At 37.1% G+C, this 20,048-nt stretch overlaps 1 protein-coding gene across 8 annotated transcripts in view; it reads left to right on the forward strand.

Annotated features, from left to right (window-relative positions):
• Positions 1 to 19,826, forward strand: part of mark2b (MAP/microtubule affinity-regulating kinase 2b) — a 97,802-nt gene extending 77,976 nt beyond the window's left edge. For 3 of the 8 annotated variants that reach the window (XM_056461327.1, XM_056461335.1, XM_056461329.1), the window contains 4 exons: positions 6,957 to 7,220; positions 10,779 to 10,805; positions 14,782 to 14,820; positions 17,597 to 19,826. In XM_056461327.1, the coding sequence (XP_056317302.1) occupies positions 6,957 to 7,220; positions 10,779 to 10,805; positions 14,782 to 14,820; positions 17,597 to 18,032 (766 nt within the window). In that variant the 3' untranslated portion in view covers positions 18,033 to 19,826. The remainder of the gene's footprint in view (positions 1 to 6,956; positions 7,221 to 10,778; positions 10,806 to 14,781; positions 14,821 to 17,596) is intronic. The other 5 variants (XM_056461328.1, XM_056461333.1, XM_056461331.1 and 2 more) reach the window with 5 other exon arrangements.
• The last annotated feature ends 222 nt before the right edge of the window (positions 19,827 to 20,048 follow it).

Below are 20,048 nucleotides of genomic sequence, written 5' to 3' on the forward strand. Positions count from 1 at the left end.
GGCGGACTTAACCAATAAGCAAGGTAAGCAGCTGCTTAGGACCCAGGGAAATTAGGGGGCCCTGACCAATGCAAAGAATCCTATATAAATCATATAGCTCAGGGGTCTCAAACTTCGGCCCGCAACTGACGTCAAAAATATAAGGAGATTCGGCCCGACAAAACTATTTTTGAATGACTATTATCGTTGTGCAGTTGCATATACACTTGTGGTTTTGACCCCTCCCACCTACTGGACATTTAAGGTACTGTACTGTATATTGAGGTTACTTTCGGTTTCTCAGCATGCGGTCGAGAGTAACGCACATGCAGATTATTTCTGTGGCTGATTTAAATGTTGAAATAAATGTCCATAAGTGCTCTATTTATACTAAAACTATATTTTTGTAAATATTTAAGGGTCACTTGATTATAATCAGTTTTATACCGCCTGTATTTTGTTGTACAAACACTTCATAGCATGCACGTTATGCTGGTGGTGTAAATATGATCATTTTGCTAATATTCGATTCAAATGGTCTCATTAATAGATTTTCCTAAAAATGCCTATTAAGATTTGTATAAAAAAATGTGAATTAGTAAAATTTGACTACTTGCTGAATTGAACATGTTAAAGTAAATGTGAATATATACATACTTTCCCCCTCTTTGTAGTTTTACAAACAAAATGAAAAGAAAGATATTGAGAAGAACAATTGCCAGTAAAGTCAAGTTACCCAAACTGAATTCTGCTGTCTTACGCAATCTGTTAAACTTTTGGTTATGCAACAATTGAATGGGATATAATAATAATAATAATAATAATAATAACAATAATAATAATAATAATAATAATAAGGAGACAAGACAAACAATGGAAAACAGCTTCCTCAGCGATCCTGTTTTCTGGCTGAAACACCCGTCAGATTACGAGCACTGTGAGCTTGTTAAGAGAGGGGTTGTTCAAAAAAAATAACATTTCCCAGTGAAAATGAACGGCCGCCGGTTCACAAACAGCAATTATTTAATTCATATGCAAAAGGGTAATAAGATTAGTTTGATTGTAAATTAAATTTGTTTAAATGTTTTTTTTTTCATTACTGTTAAAATCTAATCGCAAAAAAAATAAGGTTTATAAGGGTTCCTTTAAATATTAAAAATATACTTTAAATATATATTTTAACATGCAGTTTATTTACAAAAAAACTAAAATCTAAAGAGAAAAAACTGTGTATAGAGAAAGAGAATGTTTTGAATTTCAATGCTAAGGCCCCCACATTACAAGTCTGCCCCTGCGTGAGAACAGAGGCAGATTATCGTCCCGCTATTGAACGACATAAAGTATGTGATGTGTTTGCTGTTACGTCCCTGATATTAAATGTGTAGGAGTGAGAGTAACAGTAAAAAGTTCATTGTTAGTTAGGGTGAGTGTGGATCCGTCCCCTGCCAACACACCAAATTCAGTTTAAGAATTTATTAACAAATGTACAATGATAAAACAAAACTGGGAAGCAAACATAGGCTTTAGGAGGGGGAAAGGCCAGTGGTGTAGTCCTAATAAAAAAGGTGGTGTACTATTACCCACCCAATCCAAATTTTAAAAGTAGGCAAAGAACGACGAAAGTCTATGTTTCTTTGATCCATTAGCTATATATATATATATATATATATATATATATATATATATATATATATATATATATATATATATATATATATATATATATATATATATATATATATATATATATATATATATATATATATATATATATATATATATATATATATATATTGAGTGAATTAGCAATACTTTATTAATCATTAATTAGTTTTTGGTTAACCAGTTTTATGGCCACAAAAGTTCTTATTTATTACAATTTATTTTAGACTCCACTGACTTTAATTGTAGGATAAAAAACATATATATTTTTATTGTATCAAAAAGAAGGTCATAGCAAATTTGGACAAGAAGAGCCTCACCCTAAAAATGTGTCAGAGTTTTCATTTTTTGAGCAAACTAGCTGAGTTTTATTAACCAGCAAGACTTTCTTGGTCAACCAGTTTAACTGGCAAAAAACAAGCAGCTACATCTGTCATAAACAAGCTTTTTTCAGTGACGAAAAAGGCTTATTACACCTCAATAAGTCATGAGTGATTTAATATGTGATGCAAATGGTGCTACCTGGCTCTTGAGAATGAGCTGAGTGATATTGATTCCTTAGATTCTACCTAAGAACCTTAGAATAGTATGCACTGTGGATGAATTCTAATGTTTAATTTAGTAATTACAACAACTCAATCCCCCATTTAACTAATCTTTCCTGTCGTCATAACTTATAAAGGTTGAACAAATACAGCCACATATTAACAACTGACTACATCAGGAACACAGTTGTGGCGCTGCAGCTTGGGCAGCGTGGTGTGTGAATGGCTCGTGTTAGCCTGTTAGTATTGCTGTAAGTGAATGGGTGGTCTGTTGCATGCAGTGAGCTGAGCCTCTTCCGAGCGTGGTTGGGGACCATTGAGAGAAGGTACCGCTGCTCTGTTACATTGTCTCTCTCACCACTGTGTGCTTCTCTGCCCCCTGTGCACTGTGTTGGAGTGAAGCAGACCTCAGTGCAAGGGCCATATATTCAGACCTGAGCACTGTATATATGGGTGAGGGAGTGAGGAGTCGTGCACAGCACATAGTGTGGCTTATTCTGTTTCTCAGGGTCCGCTCACGTGACTCACGTCAGGACATCAGGGAGATTTTCTGCAAATATACTTAAAATAGCGATAGCAAACAGAAGAAAGTGCATTTGTTTAAACAATTTGAATTATTCAGATTACTTGCAATGGCAAAGTGATAGATTTGATTCCCAGGAAATGCGTGAACTGATCTTATTTGACATCTTGAATGTCAAATGTATAAATGTAACAGCCAAAGTAAATTCATTTGAAGTGCACAATGGGGTTATGTGGACAGTGGATGTGATTTATCATAGGCCCATTGCAAGCACAATCTTATTTTCACATATTTGCTTACATCGGTGTTACATTGAGCCAGGCTGTTGTTTAACTGTTGGAATAAAAATGGAGACCATCAAACTGCTAAATACAGATACAATATAGACACCCAGTTGCATACATTGGTGAGTGTATATGTGAGGTGAATATCTGCAGTTCTAGTTTGGATTGTGTTATAAATTAAGCGACTTTATCACTAAAAACCTTTGTAGAGAAACAGAGAAGACATTGGACAGGAACAAATCTTTCTAATGCTCATGCGCTTGAGTATACTTTAACTGCTGGCACACTACATTTCTATAGTGTAAACATTTGAAATTTACATCTGAAATATAAAAATAGCCAATCTATTCTACTGGAAAATTACTATTTTTGCTCTTTTACTCCTGTTAAGAGTTCACCAAACCTAAACTTTTTATTTTTGTGTGTGAAAGTCAAACAAATGAGTAGTGTAGTTTTTGAAAATCTGTGTTCGACTATGCATAAACACTAACATACAGTACATACATATTTTCCGCATTTGTCAAACACCTTTTATTCCACGTTACTTGTATTACACCTTTTACGTTATAGTTACGCCTTTTTATCAATTTTGGCTTTCGCTGGGAATTGAACCTACAACCTTGGCATGTTCACTTTAGAAATTAGTGGGTTTATTAAACTTGACTCTCTCCGGACATCTTACATTATGATTTTTGCACAATAACTGCCAAAGTAATGTACCACATGGGCTAATCATCACTGGCTATGCTTTGAAATGTCAGGTGTTTTCATTTCAGTGCAATCCAGTGTTGACAGTAAAACTGTAACTTAATGATTTTCCTCATAGTGAGAGAAACCCTGACGTGAGTTCCGCTTAAGACCCTTTACTTCGACACCTTTGTTTGCCACCGTGAAAATCTCTGCTCCAACAAGAGAGCATATAAATGATACTACATGCATGTCCTGTCATACATTTCATGTGTGTTCTGACATGCATCAGAAAATGTGTTTTCCATGCAGATGTGTTTACACAGTGGCCTGGGTTTGAGACCTAAACAGATAGTTCACCCAAACATGAAAATACTTTCATCATATACTCACCCTCCAATTGTTCCAAACCTGTTTGAGTTTTGTTGTTCTGTTGAACACACAACAAAATGTTGGAAACTCATCCCTATTGACTTCCATAGTGTCTTATCACTGTTGAAATGGTGGAATGGTTTCCAACATACAAAAATATCTTCTTTTGTGTTCAACAGAAGAATGTTTGGAGGCACTTGAAGGTGGGTATTTGACAAGTAAATGTTTATTTTTTGGTGAACTGTCCTTTTAAAGTTCTGTTTATATTTGCAGAGTGATTGCTGATGTGTTATTTTCCCTTCTGAACATCCAGTTATGTGCAATTTAGCATTCTACAGTGTTTCCTTGAGAATTTTCCTTCAGTCCATTACTTGGTTGTTGTGTTTCCGTGTTATTTTGTGCGATCAGAATTTATAAATAAGGTTTTCCTCAAATTTGCCCCATATTCTTGAGTCATGATATAGTGATAGATTTGAACACACTCCCAGTGATGTGCAGTGATTCAGGCCCCAGTTTACTCCACCCTGTAGTGTTAGTCATGACCTGCTGTGAACGTTTGTGTAAAGACGGTTTCGGAACATAATTTTAGCCAATGTATTGGGATCATTCAAGGATTTGGAGGTAAGTGATGGTGCAAAAAAACCAATGTTGATTAGAGGTAAAACTGCAGATTCCAAGTTGTTAACTCGTCGTCAACATGAAATGATGCTCATAATGCGTTTTACCTCCATATGAAAAAATTATATATCAAAGTATTTTTAAAAACTAACAGTAGGATATTTCAGTGATACTTTTTGAAGAATTGTTTGGATCTTAAAAAATCTGAGCTCCTATATAACTTTTTAATATATGTTATATATTTATTTGGTATAACTTCACAGTTATGCACATTTAATCATAAACCGTAATGTCAAAATAAGTTGGTTTGACTTAAAAAAAAAAATGAATTGAGTTGTCGAAGCGAACCAGTGTATATAACCTTGTGACACCAGCAGCTACAAAAATGGCCATAAATGGGCTGATAATCTGGCACCCATGTATAGAGCTTATCATAGTTCATTATTCCAAACACAGCTATGTTTCTGAGAAGGGTCCACTTCCTGGCTGAAGTGGCTGGACAGTGTTTTGTTAATCTAGCTTTGGCAGGTTGAGTCACCCAGAGTCATGTGACCTCTCTGGCTGTGCCTCTGCCAGTTGGCAGCTAGTTCTGGTTTGGTTCTACTACACTGGTTGGCACTTGAACAGATGTTGACTTGGAGCTGACATGGCTGGGTGAGATTTTCACTGATAGTGCGCAGAAAGGATAGGGATGGGGAAGATGTGCCATTTCCATCTCTCTCACACACACAGATACACACACAGTTAAAAAAAATCCCTTATCTGTGTGTTTCTGTGTTGTGTGTGAAAGATTAAGCAGATTAAAAAATGTTGGGTATGATGTCCGTGTTTTCTTCTCTGCTGTCAACATATTTTATTATTGTGCGATTACATAACATAACTGACTAGAGCACTGCAAGAGCTTGAACAGAGCCTACAGATACATAAACCATTGTTTAATTTTTGAAGTTCATGGTTTTATCAGGGTATCCCGGGGTTTTAAAATGTCTTAAATTGCAAAAACCAAATTTTAGGCCTTAAAAAGTCTCAAATCCACTGAAATATTGTGTTGTAGGTCTTAAATTATTTTAAACAGGTCTTAATTTTTCTATGTCCATGTAAAGATATACCCAATTGGGCCAACACTCATCCAATCACTAACAATATATTTCAATAAAAGTTTTAAGAAACATTTATTTATTAACTCTATTTACTTATTAATATGGTTTAATTATCTTCCTTACAATAATATTTTTGAAAGGTTTTAACTTAACCGTTAAAATCATCTTAAAATCATCTTAAAAAAGGTCTTAAGTCTTAAATTTGACTTTATGAAACTTGTAGAAACCCTGTTTTATGTAGATAAAACCCTGTTTTAGGCTTTATTAATGTATTTATGTTGTTTTATATGTACATTGCTCAGCATAAATGAGTACACCCCATTTTGAAAATGAAAATTTGATCCATTTCTCATTGAATATGGGTAATATATATTGGTGCATTTGAACAAAACATATTTAACAGATATATTTATAAAAATAATATTTTAGTCACAATGTTTTCAAATAATATATTTAAATTCATGCAAAATATTCCAAAAGCAATTACAACCTATAAAAGTTCAACAAAATTGTATTTTTTTTTTTGTTTCTCTTGATTTTTGCTATTTTGAAAATGTTATTTAATATTTTTCCCTAACATAAAATATGGGTGTACTCATTTTTGAACCATTATTGTAAGTTATTTTGTTAGATAAGCTCCAGGTTTGGCTTCAGTGCTGACTAATCAAATGTATATGCTCAAATATAATATTGTTAAGCATCTTATAGAAAATCTTAATTTAAATGAGAGATTTGTGGGAGTGTACTCATATATATGTATGTACTATATATCTCATTAGGTGGCTATTCTTTCTGCAGACATAATGAAAATCAACCTTCCATGGCCATTTTTATATTGTTTTAAATATTATAACATCTATTTTTATGACTTTTTTCCCATTTTTATTATTAAAGGTATTATCAGTTGTATATTAAAGGAAATAGCATTTACAACATGTTTATGCACCGGCTAAAATAGTGACATTGACAGATTCTGCCCTGGCTTTTATTATACAGCATTTTAGTCTTGTGGTCATTTCATTTTTAATGCAGCGTTGTTGTAAAAATGCTAATAATTTAATTAAATCACAAAGTGACAGTAATGAATAAACATTTTTAAATATTTGAATGTTTTGATGCTTATCCTACCACCATGTCCTCATCTTTTTTCTGTCCTTTTGTTTGGGGAAAATTTGCTTTGTCACAGTGATCCCCCACAGAGAGCACCTGGTGCCTCCCCATCAGCCCACAATATCAGCAGTGCAGCTGGGACGGACCGTACCAATTTCCCTAGAGGGGTGCCCACCCGCAACACCTTCCACCTCGGCCAGCAGCGGGGAGCACGAGACCAGCAGGGCTCTCCGTACCACGGAGCTCCCGCCTCCCCTTCCCTGTCACACGGGAACAGCCAACAACGAAGACCCGCAGCTTCTGGCATCTTCAGCAAGTTCACTTCCAAGTTTGTGCGCAGGTGAGACAGACACAGTGTTCAGTAAATCATTCGATTGACGTGAAGCTGGAGGAAAGACAGAAGTCGCTGGTTTTTGGAGGTGTTAATGGCACCAGAAGCCCGATGGCGGGTGGTGTGAGGATGAGTGTGATGAATGCTGGGTATTTTCAGCAGTTATAGATGGATTAGTTGGTGATGGAAAAGAACAGAATGAGACTTGAAGACAAAGCGAAAGACGAGCACACTGACACATCAGCACATTCTCACACTTTCGGCTGAGGGCCGTTTCATAGGTGTCCGTCAGTACATTTAGTTACCATATAGAAATCACTAAAACTGTTGTCAGCCTCGGATCAAACAGCTTCGCAAGTAGTTTCATCCTGACATGCGCATTTTGATCGTTTAGCAGGATATTATATTGTCAGAAGTTCAGATCTCCATAGGTCAATCAAAGCACTGTCAGTCCCCACAATCCCAACACGAATCTCAGCTCATTTAAACACATACAGATTTCTCATCAGTTTCATCATCTTTGTCTCGAAGTTCTAGCACACACTCCCAACACATTTCTACCTTTTCCGCACCTCCGTGGCGACAGTATCCTTGGTAACAGCTGAGGTATTGCATTCCCCTGCTCTATAAATACTTGTGGAGGGGACACCTTGGCATCCACTCGCTAGTACCACCATAGCAGTTCGCCAAAACGCTTGCTTACGTTATGTGTTATACTGATACATCTCCTTATCACAAAACTCATGCTTAAACTGCTATTCATTTGAGAAACACCAGTCATTTCATTTGCATTCGATCTCCTATTTCAAAAAGGAAAAAGTGAAGTGACAGATGACTTTGTGTTTTGTCCGTCTGCATATCTGCTTGTGTCCTTTTGTATGTATATTCAAGCTAGTGTGCGATTATTTTAGTAAAGGCCAATTAACTTCTCTGACAGATGCAGACAATTCCCAATTACAGCAGATCACTTCTTAGACAATCTATGACCCCACAACAACAACTCATGCATATTTAGTTGCGAATACAAGCTTCGACAGACATTGACAGATGTAATATGCTCAAACCTCGACAAAGTGTCTGCGTCTGTCAGTGGTGTGAACTGGCTTTGTGGAAACATTTTTCAAGGTCAACATGAAATGGCATTCACAACCCTTTTTACTTCTGCAATAAATACATCTTTCAAATTAAACTTCATATCAGATTAGGGATGTGAAATTAGCATCGTCCCGTATGTAACATAAATGAAAATAAAAACACATATTGTAAGTCCAAAAGAATTGAATGTGTGATGAAACCTATTGAAGTGGCCCTAAAATTCCGTTTATGAAAGCAAATACAAGTATTGTTCTAAGATTTTTGTTCTGATGATTGCAAATACAAACCTACTCTATTCATGATGGACTTCAATTTGCCAAAGTACCTGGTCAAAACTAAAATATTGTTTATGTTCTTATAGAAAAAAACATTCAGATATTATATACACTCACTTTATTAGGTACACCTTACTAGTATTGGTTTGGACCTACTGATACCTTGAGAACTGCCTTAATCCTTCGTGGCATAGATTCAACAAGGCACTGGAAATATCCCTCAGAGACTTTGGTTAATGATAGCATCACACAGTTGCTGCAGATTTGTCGGCTGCACATGCATGATGTGAATCTCCCGTTCCACCACATCCCAAAGGTGCTCTATTGGATTTAGATCTGGTGACTGTGGAGGCCATTTGAGTACAGTGAACTCACTGTCATGTTCAAGAAACCAGTCTGAGATGATTCATGCTTTATGACATGGTGCATTACCTTGCTGGAAGTGGCTATCATGGTCATGGTCATAAAAGGATGGACATGGTCAGCAACAATACTCAGGTAGACTGTGGTGTTGACACGATCCTCACTTGCTACTAATGGGCCCAAAGTGTGCCAAGAAAATATCCCCCACACAGATACAACGTCACCACTAGCCTAAACCGCTGATAAAAGGCAGCAACATGCTTTTATGTTGTTGATGCCAAATTCTGACCCTACCATCTGAATGTGGCATCAGAAATTGAGACTCAGTTCAGGCAACATCTTTCCAATCTTCTATTGTCCAAATTTGGTGAGCCTGTGTGATTTGTAGCCTCAGTTTCCTGTTCTAGGCTGACAGGAGTGGCACTCTGTGTGGTCTTCTGCTGCTGTAGCCCATCCGCCTCAAGGTTGGACGTGTTGTGTGTTCAGAGATGTTCTTCTCGGTTGTAACGAGTGGTAATTTGAGTTACTGTTGCCTTTCTATCAGCTCGAACCAGTCTGGCCAATCTCCTCCAGCATCAACAAGGCATTTGCGCCCACAGAACTGCCGCTCACTGAATATTTTCTCTTTTTCAGACCATTCTCTGTAAACTCTAGAATTGGTTGTGCGTGAAAATCCCAGTAGATCAGCAATTTCTGAAATACTCAGACCAGCTCGTCTGGCACCAACAACCATGCCACGTTCAAAGTCACTTAAGTCACCTTTCTTCCTCGTTCTGATGCTTGGTTTAAACTGCAGCAGATCGCCTTGACCATGTATGCGTGTTAACACTAGAAATGTGTGTTTCCGAGCAGTTGGACAAGTGTACCTAATAAAGTGGCCGGTGAGTGTACTCAGTATCGCACACCCCTGCATCAGAATTGTGATATAAGTAAAGTTTGGGCATTACATGCTAAAATGGGCCTTAATGTGGGCAATAATGCCTGGATTTCAAATTTGATGTTTAAATAGTATAATTTCAGCATCTTTTATTATACTACATAATATTGCGGGGTCATTAAGAGTGAAACTTAAAACTAGAGTATTGGCTGCTGAAAATTCAGCTTTGCATTTCATAAAAATAAAATAAATAGCAATAGAAGAAAGCAATAATATTGCACAAAATTGCTGTTTAATCTTGGTAAGGATTAAAAAACTAAATAAAAAAATCTTATCGCCCACAGACTATTTGAAATTCTGATTGATAGTGTAGCCATAAATAACAGCTTTTATAACGATTTTTTAATGGGCAAGGTTGCATTGCCTATGACAGTATATCTGAAACATAATCTACTGGTTAACATTTTCACCACCCACACGGCCTAGTTCACCCTTAAATGTTAATCATTTCAGAGGTTGTTCTAGATAATTTAAGGTCCAATGTTTTTTTTTCCTGTATTTGCATTGATTAATTGTGCATTGTTACTACATTGACATTCTATTCTCTGTCACGTTGTGATATGTATTAAGTAAATTGGGTCAGTTCGGATTTCATGTTGGTTTTAACAATACTTCAAGATTAGGCAGCTTAACTCTACCTAGTTTGTGTAAGCATTCCACACCTTTTATAAATGTTAATAATTAACTTAATAGTTTAATCGCATGTAGTGACCCAGATTACTAATGTGAGTTGCTCATTTTTAAATGGATAACCTGTCAAATAACCTCACACTGATAATCGTTGTTGTGTCCAGGGCCACCCAACCACTTTTATGACATTTCTATTTTTTATTTATTTTCAATTTACACATATATTTCTTTCCTCTTTTTCTTTTTTATTTTACTTTTGTTTTGTAGAAATCTGTCATTCAGATTCCCCGGAAGGTAGGCAACGTTGATCCTAACCACCCCTTTGTTTAAGGCTTGTTTTGACCTTTTTATTTCTATTTTCTCGTTCCTTTTCTACACCCTCAGTATGTTCTGTGATTGGCCCTTTTCCCCTGGTTGTTTATTTTGTGTGCAGTGTGATGACCAACACTAACGACCAACTTTAACCATGAAACCAGCACTGCCCTTCACTTTCCTCAGTAACAGCCAGTCTTTCCTGGCCGTCTCCATCCTTTAACTTTCCCTGGCTGTCAGTTCCCGTGTGGCCCAGATTCTGTGTGCTTCACCCAGTGTCTCTGTCTGGACAAATATCACAGAGCTTTTGATAACAGATGTCATAATTAAAATGGCTAACAGAAATTGTTGTCATCAAAATTCATGAGCAAAGTTGATTGGATACACTAGAGTTTGGGCTCAGTAAGTTAATAGTTTAATTTTAAAGTCGACGGTAAAAATTGTCATCACAAAATGTAGCACTGATGTCATGAAATAATAAGAAATTAGCATAATACAAAATATTTCTAAGGGGGTATGTGGAAGACTAGAGTAATGCCACATAAATGATTAATTGCTAATTAGTTATTTCACTTAATAAGTTAAGACGTTGCCTTAAAAGCCAGAAGTCTTTACTTTGAAAAAAGGGAGTAAACCTATTGTAACTTTGAATTGTTATTTCAAAATTGTAAGTTTTCATTTAATTATGCATTTAGTTAAAGGTGCAGTAGGTGATCTGCCACAATGCTCACCAGTTAGCATAATATTTTTGAAACACAGTCCTTCCCCTGCGTCCAAAGCCACGCCTCCTGAAACACAAACGCGCACCTTAAAGATGACAGCAGACAATCCACTAGAGCATGTCATTCACCAGTTAGAAAAAATTTAGGGTACTTTATAATACTACAATTCTGAACGAAAAACTGTGTTATATCTAGCACGATTTCATTTGTGTAGCAAGCAGAAGTTGTCATAATGTGCAATATTTCATGCATACAAGTGTCGCTTGTCTCACTCTCTCATGTGCTTTGTCCTAAAGTGACTACTGTATGCTAGTGGTTGGTTGGTGGGGGGCAGGAATTACACTTATTACTAAGCCATACTTGCATGCTATTTCAGAGCGAATATTCAGAGTAGCAGTAAACAATATAGTGAGCGCGTCACAGGCTGTCAATGTTCAAAAATGAACCAATATTACTATAAAAGCAACTTCACCTCAGTAAAGCAGGCTAGGTGGAATATCGCTGTTTACTGATGTTTCGTTGTTAAACTAAATAAAAATCGACATTATCGATGCTGTAAATAATAAGGTCCCTTATGAAATTGAAAATAGTCACATCAGTCTTTTGCTGGATGATTTCAGTGGCTGAACAACACTTCCGTGCATATAACCCATTCATAACACAACACAATCTACATCAGCTTTGCGTCACTAAAATTGTTTTAAAACATTATATTACCTGACTATAAGAAATCCTTCAGCCATGGTGTCATCCGTCCTCCAACGTGCAAAACTAACTCCAATATTGATTCAGGATTTTAAAAACTTTTGATTCAACATTTGTTTTTACCCCTCTCTCTCTCTCTTTCTATCTCTCTCTCGTGTGCACGTGACGTCAATGCGGCTTGTGTGCACGCGCAAATGCGTGAACAGAGGTGCGCAGATGTACAAATCTACATTTGTTGACAGACTGTTTGGGCTACTTATCAGAATTATGGGAACTGTTAACCCGACACTATTTAAATAGATGAACTTTTTTTGTTTTATGCCTTACCCAGAATATAAAAATACATATAAATACATTTAGATCATTTATTTTAATCATTACTATTGGAATGTGAAGAAACTTTCAACCAGCACAACAGAATATGTTTATGAAGACGATCACCTACAGCACCTTTAATTTACTTAATGCAATGTGTTTACTCACTTTTTTAAAGTAAGGTCAGCTAATTGATTTAAAAGCAACTGATTTGCTTTTTAAAGTAAAGTCAGCTATTTGCTTTTTACTTAAAAGTGCAGGTTCGCTGTAACAATAATAAATTGAATTTAGAAATATATAAATATATATGAAGAGTTCAGATGCAAAAACCTCGAAATGCCATCTGAAATTTTCTACTAAAATGATCATTTTTTCACAAGCTCCTGTGTGAATGTTCAGTAATCCACTTTTATAGAGAAAAAAAAGTTTTTTTGCATTTCCTTTAAGTGAAATAACTGCACAAAAATATTGGAGGCTGAGAAAAATGCTCATTTTAGAAGAAAATTTCAGATGGCACTTAGAGGTTGGTTTCATATATAAATAAAAATGCAGCCTTGCTGAGCATAACCATCTTATATCAAAAACATGTTTATATACTCCAAAAGTTTATCAGAACTGTTTAGGCACAGGTTATCTTCCGCTTTTTGACTCGTAGAGGAAGTCATTGACCATCTGAGTAAAAATGGGAAACAGAATACTATTAGCAGTCATCAGTAGTCCATGTAAATGGAGGATTCCATTATGATAAACACGGTAAAGATAGCACATGTAATGTCAGGTATTGTTCAGAGCTGTAAATTTAAAAGGAAACCCACTGACAGAGACTGATGGTTATCTTGTGCAGAAACATTTCTTTTCTTCGTCTCTCTTTCACTTGCTCATTAACAATGACAGCAGCTCTAGAAGCTGAGACCGACCAGCTGTCAAGGCTTTGTCCTGCTCAAACACCTAAAACCAAACTTCCTCATGGCACGTCTATCTCTTTCCTCTTTCACTGTTCATGTGCCATTCCTTGAACCTATTTGACTCTCACGCACACACAGACATCTGGTGAACGGACGCCATCTGTCTGAAGTCACTAACCACTTGGGCCACTTGAATTAACAAGCGTTTTTTCTTCCACTGACTGTTTTGAAAACCTGTGGATGTTGAAGTGATGCAAGGTGCTTGTTTTCGAGACCACCAGAGGGCGCAAGTGAGCAATGTATAGGAGATGAAATATAAATCTTTGCGCCCTCTGGTGGTGAAGCTTGTGTTTTTGTGATTCACAGTTTGTGACAACTAATTATTCTTTGCAGGATTCGTCTGATTTAATGGTTCATGTTTCTTTCAGGAATTTAAACAGAATGAGTGCTGCTTTGCTCTTTTTTTAACCATTTGTGTCAATAGTTGTGTTTTATACTGAGTTTGTGTGTGTTTCTGTGGTCTGTGTGGTGTGTTTGCTTCTGACAGGGATGTCAGTCTGCTAAGGGCCTGTTTGTCTGGTGGTGTTTTTTTTTTTTGGGATGCTTGTGTGCTCGGCCTGACAGACTGTAGGGGCAGGTGACTGTCGAATTTGAGTTGTTACCATGGTGATGGGGCTCGGTAGAATCTTTTAGAGCATCTTGAACAGACCTGCATCATTCCACCCTACTTCATGTTACTGAAGCAGTCTGTCCGATTCATCTGTTCATTGGCATTAAAACATGCTTGTTTCCAGATGCACACAGTAATTGTGCGAGTGTGCATTTTGAATTGTCGTATCATGATTTTAAAATGAAAAATAAAGCATTTTAAATGTATTAAAGGAACATCACACACTGTTGTATACGATATATATATCACCACAGCTCTGATGAAATGAAAATAAAGTAGTGCATGAAACCCCAATTCCTGAAAAACTTCATGAATCTGTGATTTGTTCAGTCTCGTTAACGTTTATTTAATTCACAGAAGTATTTTTCTTTGTATTTTTCATTTAAAGTAAGGTTAAAGAGAACTAATAAATCACATATTCATGATTGTGTCGCAATTTACAAAGTATCCCAGCTTTCTCTGAGTTTAAGCTGGAGTTTTAAAATAGGAATGAAAAACTGAATTGGTGGAATGAAGGTTCTGGAGGGGTAAATGTTTTTTTTTTTGGTGGTGCTGGAAATCGTCCCCATTTTTGCTCACTGTACTGAACAAGTTAAACTAGAACTCAAACTAAGACTAAACCTGTTGCAATTTTTTTCGAGGAGCCCCTATGAGGGAGAGGGTCAAGAGGAGGGAAGCAGGTGAGAACAAAACCCAAGGATTTCTTCATTGGACCTAATCAGTAGATCCTTAGAGGTGTAATTGGGCAGCAAAGTGGCTCTTAAATGGTTGATAATTGGTGTCAAACAAATATTAGTAGAGACCCAGTGGGATTTAATTAGAGGATTAATTGTAGTGTGTTTGTGTGTATGTGTGCATGTGTGTGTGAGAGAGAGAGAGTCCCTTGGATATGTTTTGATTTTTATTCGATTTATAATTTCTTTCTGAATTTTGTTTAGGAAGAATGCATTTCACATACTGCCTGTATCTTTGTTTCTAAAGGGCAAACACATGCACAGCTGAATGTTTTCTGACTTACAGTAATCAAATCTTTAATGTTCAAATCGAAATACATCTGCACTCTCAGTCTCAGATATTTTAAACTTGATCTTTAAAAGGAACCAAAAGAAGTATCATTATTGTAATATATTTAAAATCATACAAGTGTAATGCTGCCTTCAAGTCATGTAATTGTTAGGGGTTTAGCTTAGATGCCACCACTACCATCGTAAGACTGTCATTGACTACGTTTACATGGACATCAGTAATCAAATTATTTGCTTTACTCTGGATAAGACAATAATATGATTAAGGTGTTTACATAAGTATGATCCAGTTCATGATCCAGTTTTTCATGTTACAGCACATAATTCGATTAACGTCATTGCGTCATCACAATATCCACATTTCCTTTGGAGTTTCATGTAATTTCAGGTATTTCGTTTTTAATTTGTCAACTTTAACTGCAGTTTGGCAATAAAAACCTAAGCCTTTCGTAATGTGGGAATAGTGTCAAACAGCCGTGTGTATAGACTATCCTGTCGCAAAATGCGGTGAAAATCCTACACGATGGTAATAGTTTAATTGCGGTGTTTACATATCTGTAGTGCTCATTAATAATGCCACTATAATCAGCATACTCCACGTCTTAATTCAATTTCTATTAAGTTCGATTATGACTTTAGTCGGATTAATCAAAAGTATTTGTTTACATGGTAGACTCCTAATCAGAGTATTGTCTTAATCAGATTAAAATCAGATTATTGGTCTCCATGTAAACGTACTCGATGTTTACACTTTTCATTTTCTTGCCACAACAATGTTAATCACATGTAAATGAACAGCCCAAACGCATAAGTGTTTGCTGTTTAGCTGAAATTGTTCGCAACCCTAGTTTTGCTGGTAATACTGAAGGTTTTCAATAAAAGCACAACTGCTAAAGACCATACAAAATCTTACAGTAACCAAAATTTTGGTAGAGTAAATAAAGCCTCAGTTACTAGGACCACCAGCTCTGCACATTTTCCATGTCTCCTTAACAGAGACAGAAAGACCTGTACTGGGTGTGACAGACAAAGAAGTCCAAAACATGTAGGCTGTTTCTTAATATGCGTTCTTCAGCGTTCTTGCGTCCTCATGTAACATCATCATCAACTGCCAAAGATCAGTTCCAAAATAGTTCTTGATATCGAGGACGCATGGATGCAGACTTGAGCACCGAACTCACTCTAGAAGTCCCAGAAGTCATTGCGACTGAATAAAGGAGGTGGGAAGTGCAGCATTTTATATAGATGTATGATTAAAGTTCAGAGATAGAACTTGTTTATCTCAGGAGTTTCCCTAAATGAGATGATGAAAGTAAACATTACCATAAAAAATCTTAATAAAGGCGTAAACACATTAAGGGTGCTTATTTGTAGAAATTCATATTAAAATCTGTTTTATTTGTATTGTCCAACGTATAATTGTAAGGACTTTATGCATAGTATATATTGTGAAAAGGGGAAAAACTATAAATCGTTGTATGAATGCTGAAATGTGTAAATAGTTTTTCATTAAAAACGCGTGAAGGTCATGTGACAATCAGGAAGAACGCAGCATCTCATTTCTCACAGGACGCGTTCTCTGCTCTCGCGGTCTCCCGAGTTTGTTCTTGCGAGGTAACTTGGCAGGACCGGTCTCCACGAGAACCAAGTCCATTCTCTGCGTGCTTGGAATTGAGAAACAGCCATAGTGTTGGTGGTCCTCCGGGAACGTGGTTGAGAAACACCATTCTATACCAACTATAATCAAACTGTTTTCCACATTTATTAATAACTGTCCAAACGGACTTGAAAGCAGTATTCAGTTCTTGATTTAGACTAGCACTACCTAATTCTTCAACTCAACCTAATTCAGATTGTCACTGAGCAACATTAAAGGATATCATATTTAGGGATAAAAGGAAGGGAGATTCAGAGCTACTTAATGGTTTAAAGTCACACTAAAAGGCTCAGACTTCCGTCAGCTATCATTTTTAGTCTAGACCTGAACAAGGCTTTGGTTTCTACATTCAGCTAGTGAGGTGTTACTTCACATCCAGACACCAGAAAGCCTCCAAGTTGGAAGGTGTTCAGTTTAAGAAGAATCCTTTCGTCTGTTCCATGTGTTTGCACTTGAACATCTGCATGCATACTCCTTTCCTCTGCGATATTTCCCGTTGTTTATTTCTGAATATCTCTCTCCTACCATGTCCATTGCCTCATCCTCTCTCTCTCTCTCTCTCTCTCTCTCTCTCTATCTTCCTCTTCAACACACTCGATTTCCCTCAACCCTCCATTTCTTATTCTCTCAACAATTTCGCACTTTTCTCCCACGCACCTTCCCACATCCTCTGTTCTCTTGTTCCTTCCTTTCCGTCCTTGTTCACCCCCTACCGATGTTCTCTTCTAAACCTCCCCCACCTCCATCCTTCTCTGTCCATCCCTGTCTCTACAGATCTATGCTCAGCAGCGCAGAGAAGTCAGAGAAAACCAGCGTCGGGCCGGAAGATGAGAACAAAGATTCCTCCTCATCTCCAGGCGGCGGGACTCCTCCAGCCGCGCCAGTGTCCTCGCTTAAAGACCAGGCCAAACCTCGCTCTCTCCGCTTCACCTGGAGCATGAAGACCACGTCTTCTATGGAGCCCAGCGAGATGATGAAGGAGATTCGGAAAGTTCTTGACGCCAACAGCTGCGAGTACGAGCTGCGCGAGCGTTACATGCTGCTTTGCATGGCTGGCAACCCTGCCCGTGATGACTTTGTGCAGTGGGAGATGGAGGTGTGTAAGCTGCCCCGTCTCTCGCTCAATGGCGTACGCTTCAAGAGGATATCCGGGACGTCCATTGCCTTCAAAAACATCGCCTCCAAAATCGCCAATGAGCTCAAACTGTGAGAGGTATAAGAGAGAGATGCACAAATGCAAGTGAAAAACAGTAGCATTTAAAGATTCTCTGAACAGGGATGAGTGGAGAACGTACTACTCAAACACGAGGGTAGATACAGAGAGAGGTATAGGATCAGTTTCATAAAAACGGGGAAAATAGCACACTGACCCATCAATCCTGCACATGATGAGGAGTTTTAGAAGGTGTAGGTTCTTTGTCCTGAATATGTTCAAATCAGAATGGCGACGAGTCTCTCGACACATTTTGTTTTCTGCTGAAAATGAACTAATTTCTGGTCTCTTCGTACACTTGCACACAAACGCACCAATTGCCTATTGAAGTGGATGGAGGATGAAATGCCAAACTTGACAGAGGGGTGGCCATTGACTTCAGACCCCAAAGTATTGATAGGATGGAGGTGGATCATTTTAAAGCAAAGAATGATGTTTGTGGCCACTTCAGAGAGACAAACACACACTCTCCGTGTTTATTTTTTCCTCTTAATCTGTCGACAGGGTTGCGCCTCACCGTTTGTTCAGTAAGGGCCAGCGCACTTGATCAATACTGAGAGGACTGTAAATTCTGTTTAAGGTGATTTTAATTCTTAATCGGCTGGGTTTAGATTTGCTGCACTGGAATGGGTGAATTTCTGTTGCCTTTTTATTTTCTTATAGAAATTAAATGTTTTATTGTTGTATTTACCAATGATTATGTTTTAATATTATTCTTAGGAACAACAAATTCTTTTTTATTATTATTATTATTTGTGGTCTTGTGTTCTTGATCGTACTATGCCTTTGTATAAAGAATGTCTGGAAAAAGCACCACATGACTCCCACAAAACATTTCGCAGTCTTGCCCCACTTTGCCACAAAGATCATGGGGCAGCAAGTACTCTCCTCATGTTTAAAAAAAGTCACTGGATTAAAAAAAAAAACATTTAAGGACTCAATTCAGGCAACTAATCATTCCCATGCCAATTTCATGACTAAGGAACTATTGTTGAGGGGATCCACAACCCTCCATGCTTCAAGCCAAGAACTTTCCACTTCCGTCTTCATCCGCAGGAGGCTTTTGGCATTACACATTTGATGGTACACTCTTTATAAAAATGTCTTGATTGAATGTGTTTGTATGTATGAGAGATGGAGTGTTATGTCTGAATAACCAAAATGCGTGCTTAGTTTCATTTTCAACGCAGAGACTATTAATAGTAGTACCTGCCATATTTCCAATATTTTGTTGGCATTATCATTTTCACTCTTGAAATCAGTTCAGATGTCAGCCGCACACAAGCAGATCAGTAATTTGAGCAGATGGGAACCAACCTGCAAAACAGAGCGAGAGAGTACACTGACTGCAAACTAGAGTATCTTTCCATCCTTTTCTGCTGAGCTGTACATGCTTGCATGCATCCTCTAGTTGACATCGGGTGCACAGTCACCTCTATTATTGTGTAAAGAGGACAGGGGTTGGGATCAGACAGTTTGGGGGACAACTGTGCACATGTGTGTTTTATATCTTCATAGAAAATAATGATTCTCTTTTTTTTTTTGTCATGTACTTTGCTGTTCTCACAAACGATCATTTGTTCAAGGTGCTGGGGATCCAATTATTTTAAGTATTGTCTGTTTGTTCAGGGTTGATTATTTTTATTCACAAATTTTTTTTGTTGCTGTAATTTTATTATTTGTGTCAGGCTCTGCTGTTGGGTTAGGGGGGTTCACATAGAAATACACCAAATGTTTGTTTTTTTTGTGCAAAGATATGATCGACGATAGTAATAAAACAATTAAATTCAAGTTGGCTGTATTAAAACTGATGCAGTTTGTTCCAAAGTTTAATATACCTAACAATGGCATATCTGAAGGTGTTTGACATCAAATAGGCTCCTTAAATACATGCTAGTAACCAGAGTGCGAATTATACATTGACGATCGGGGGGGGGTCAAATTTTTCGGTAATGTTAGTTTTTGTAATACATGCTTCAGTGAATCAAATGTATGTATTTGTTCAAATTACAT

The sequence above is a fragment of the Danio aesculapii genome, chromosome 7 (genome assembly GCF_903798145.1).
Source record: "Danio aesculapii chromosome 7, fDanAes4.1, whole genome shotgun sequence".
NCBI lineage: Eukaryota > Metazoa > Chordata > Actinopteri > Cypriniformes > Danionidae > Danio > Danio aesculapii.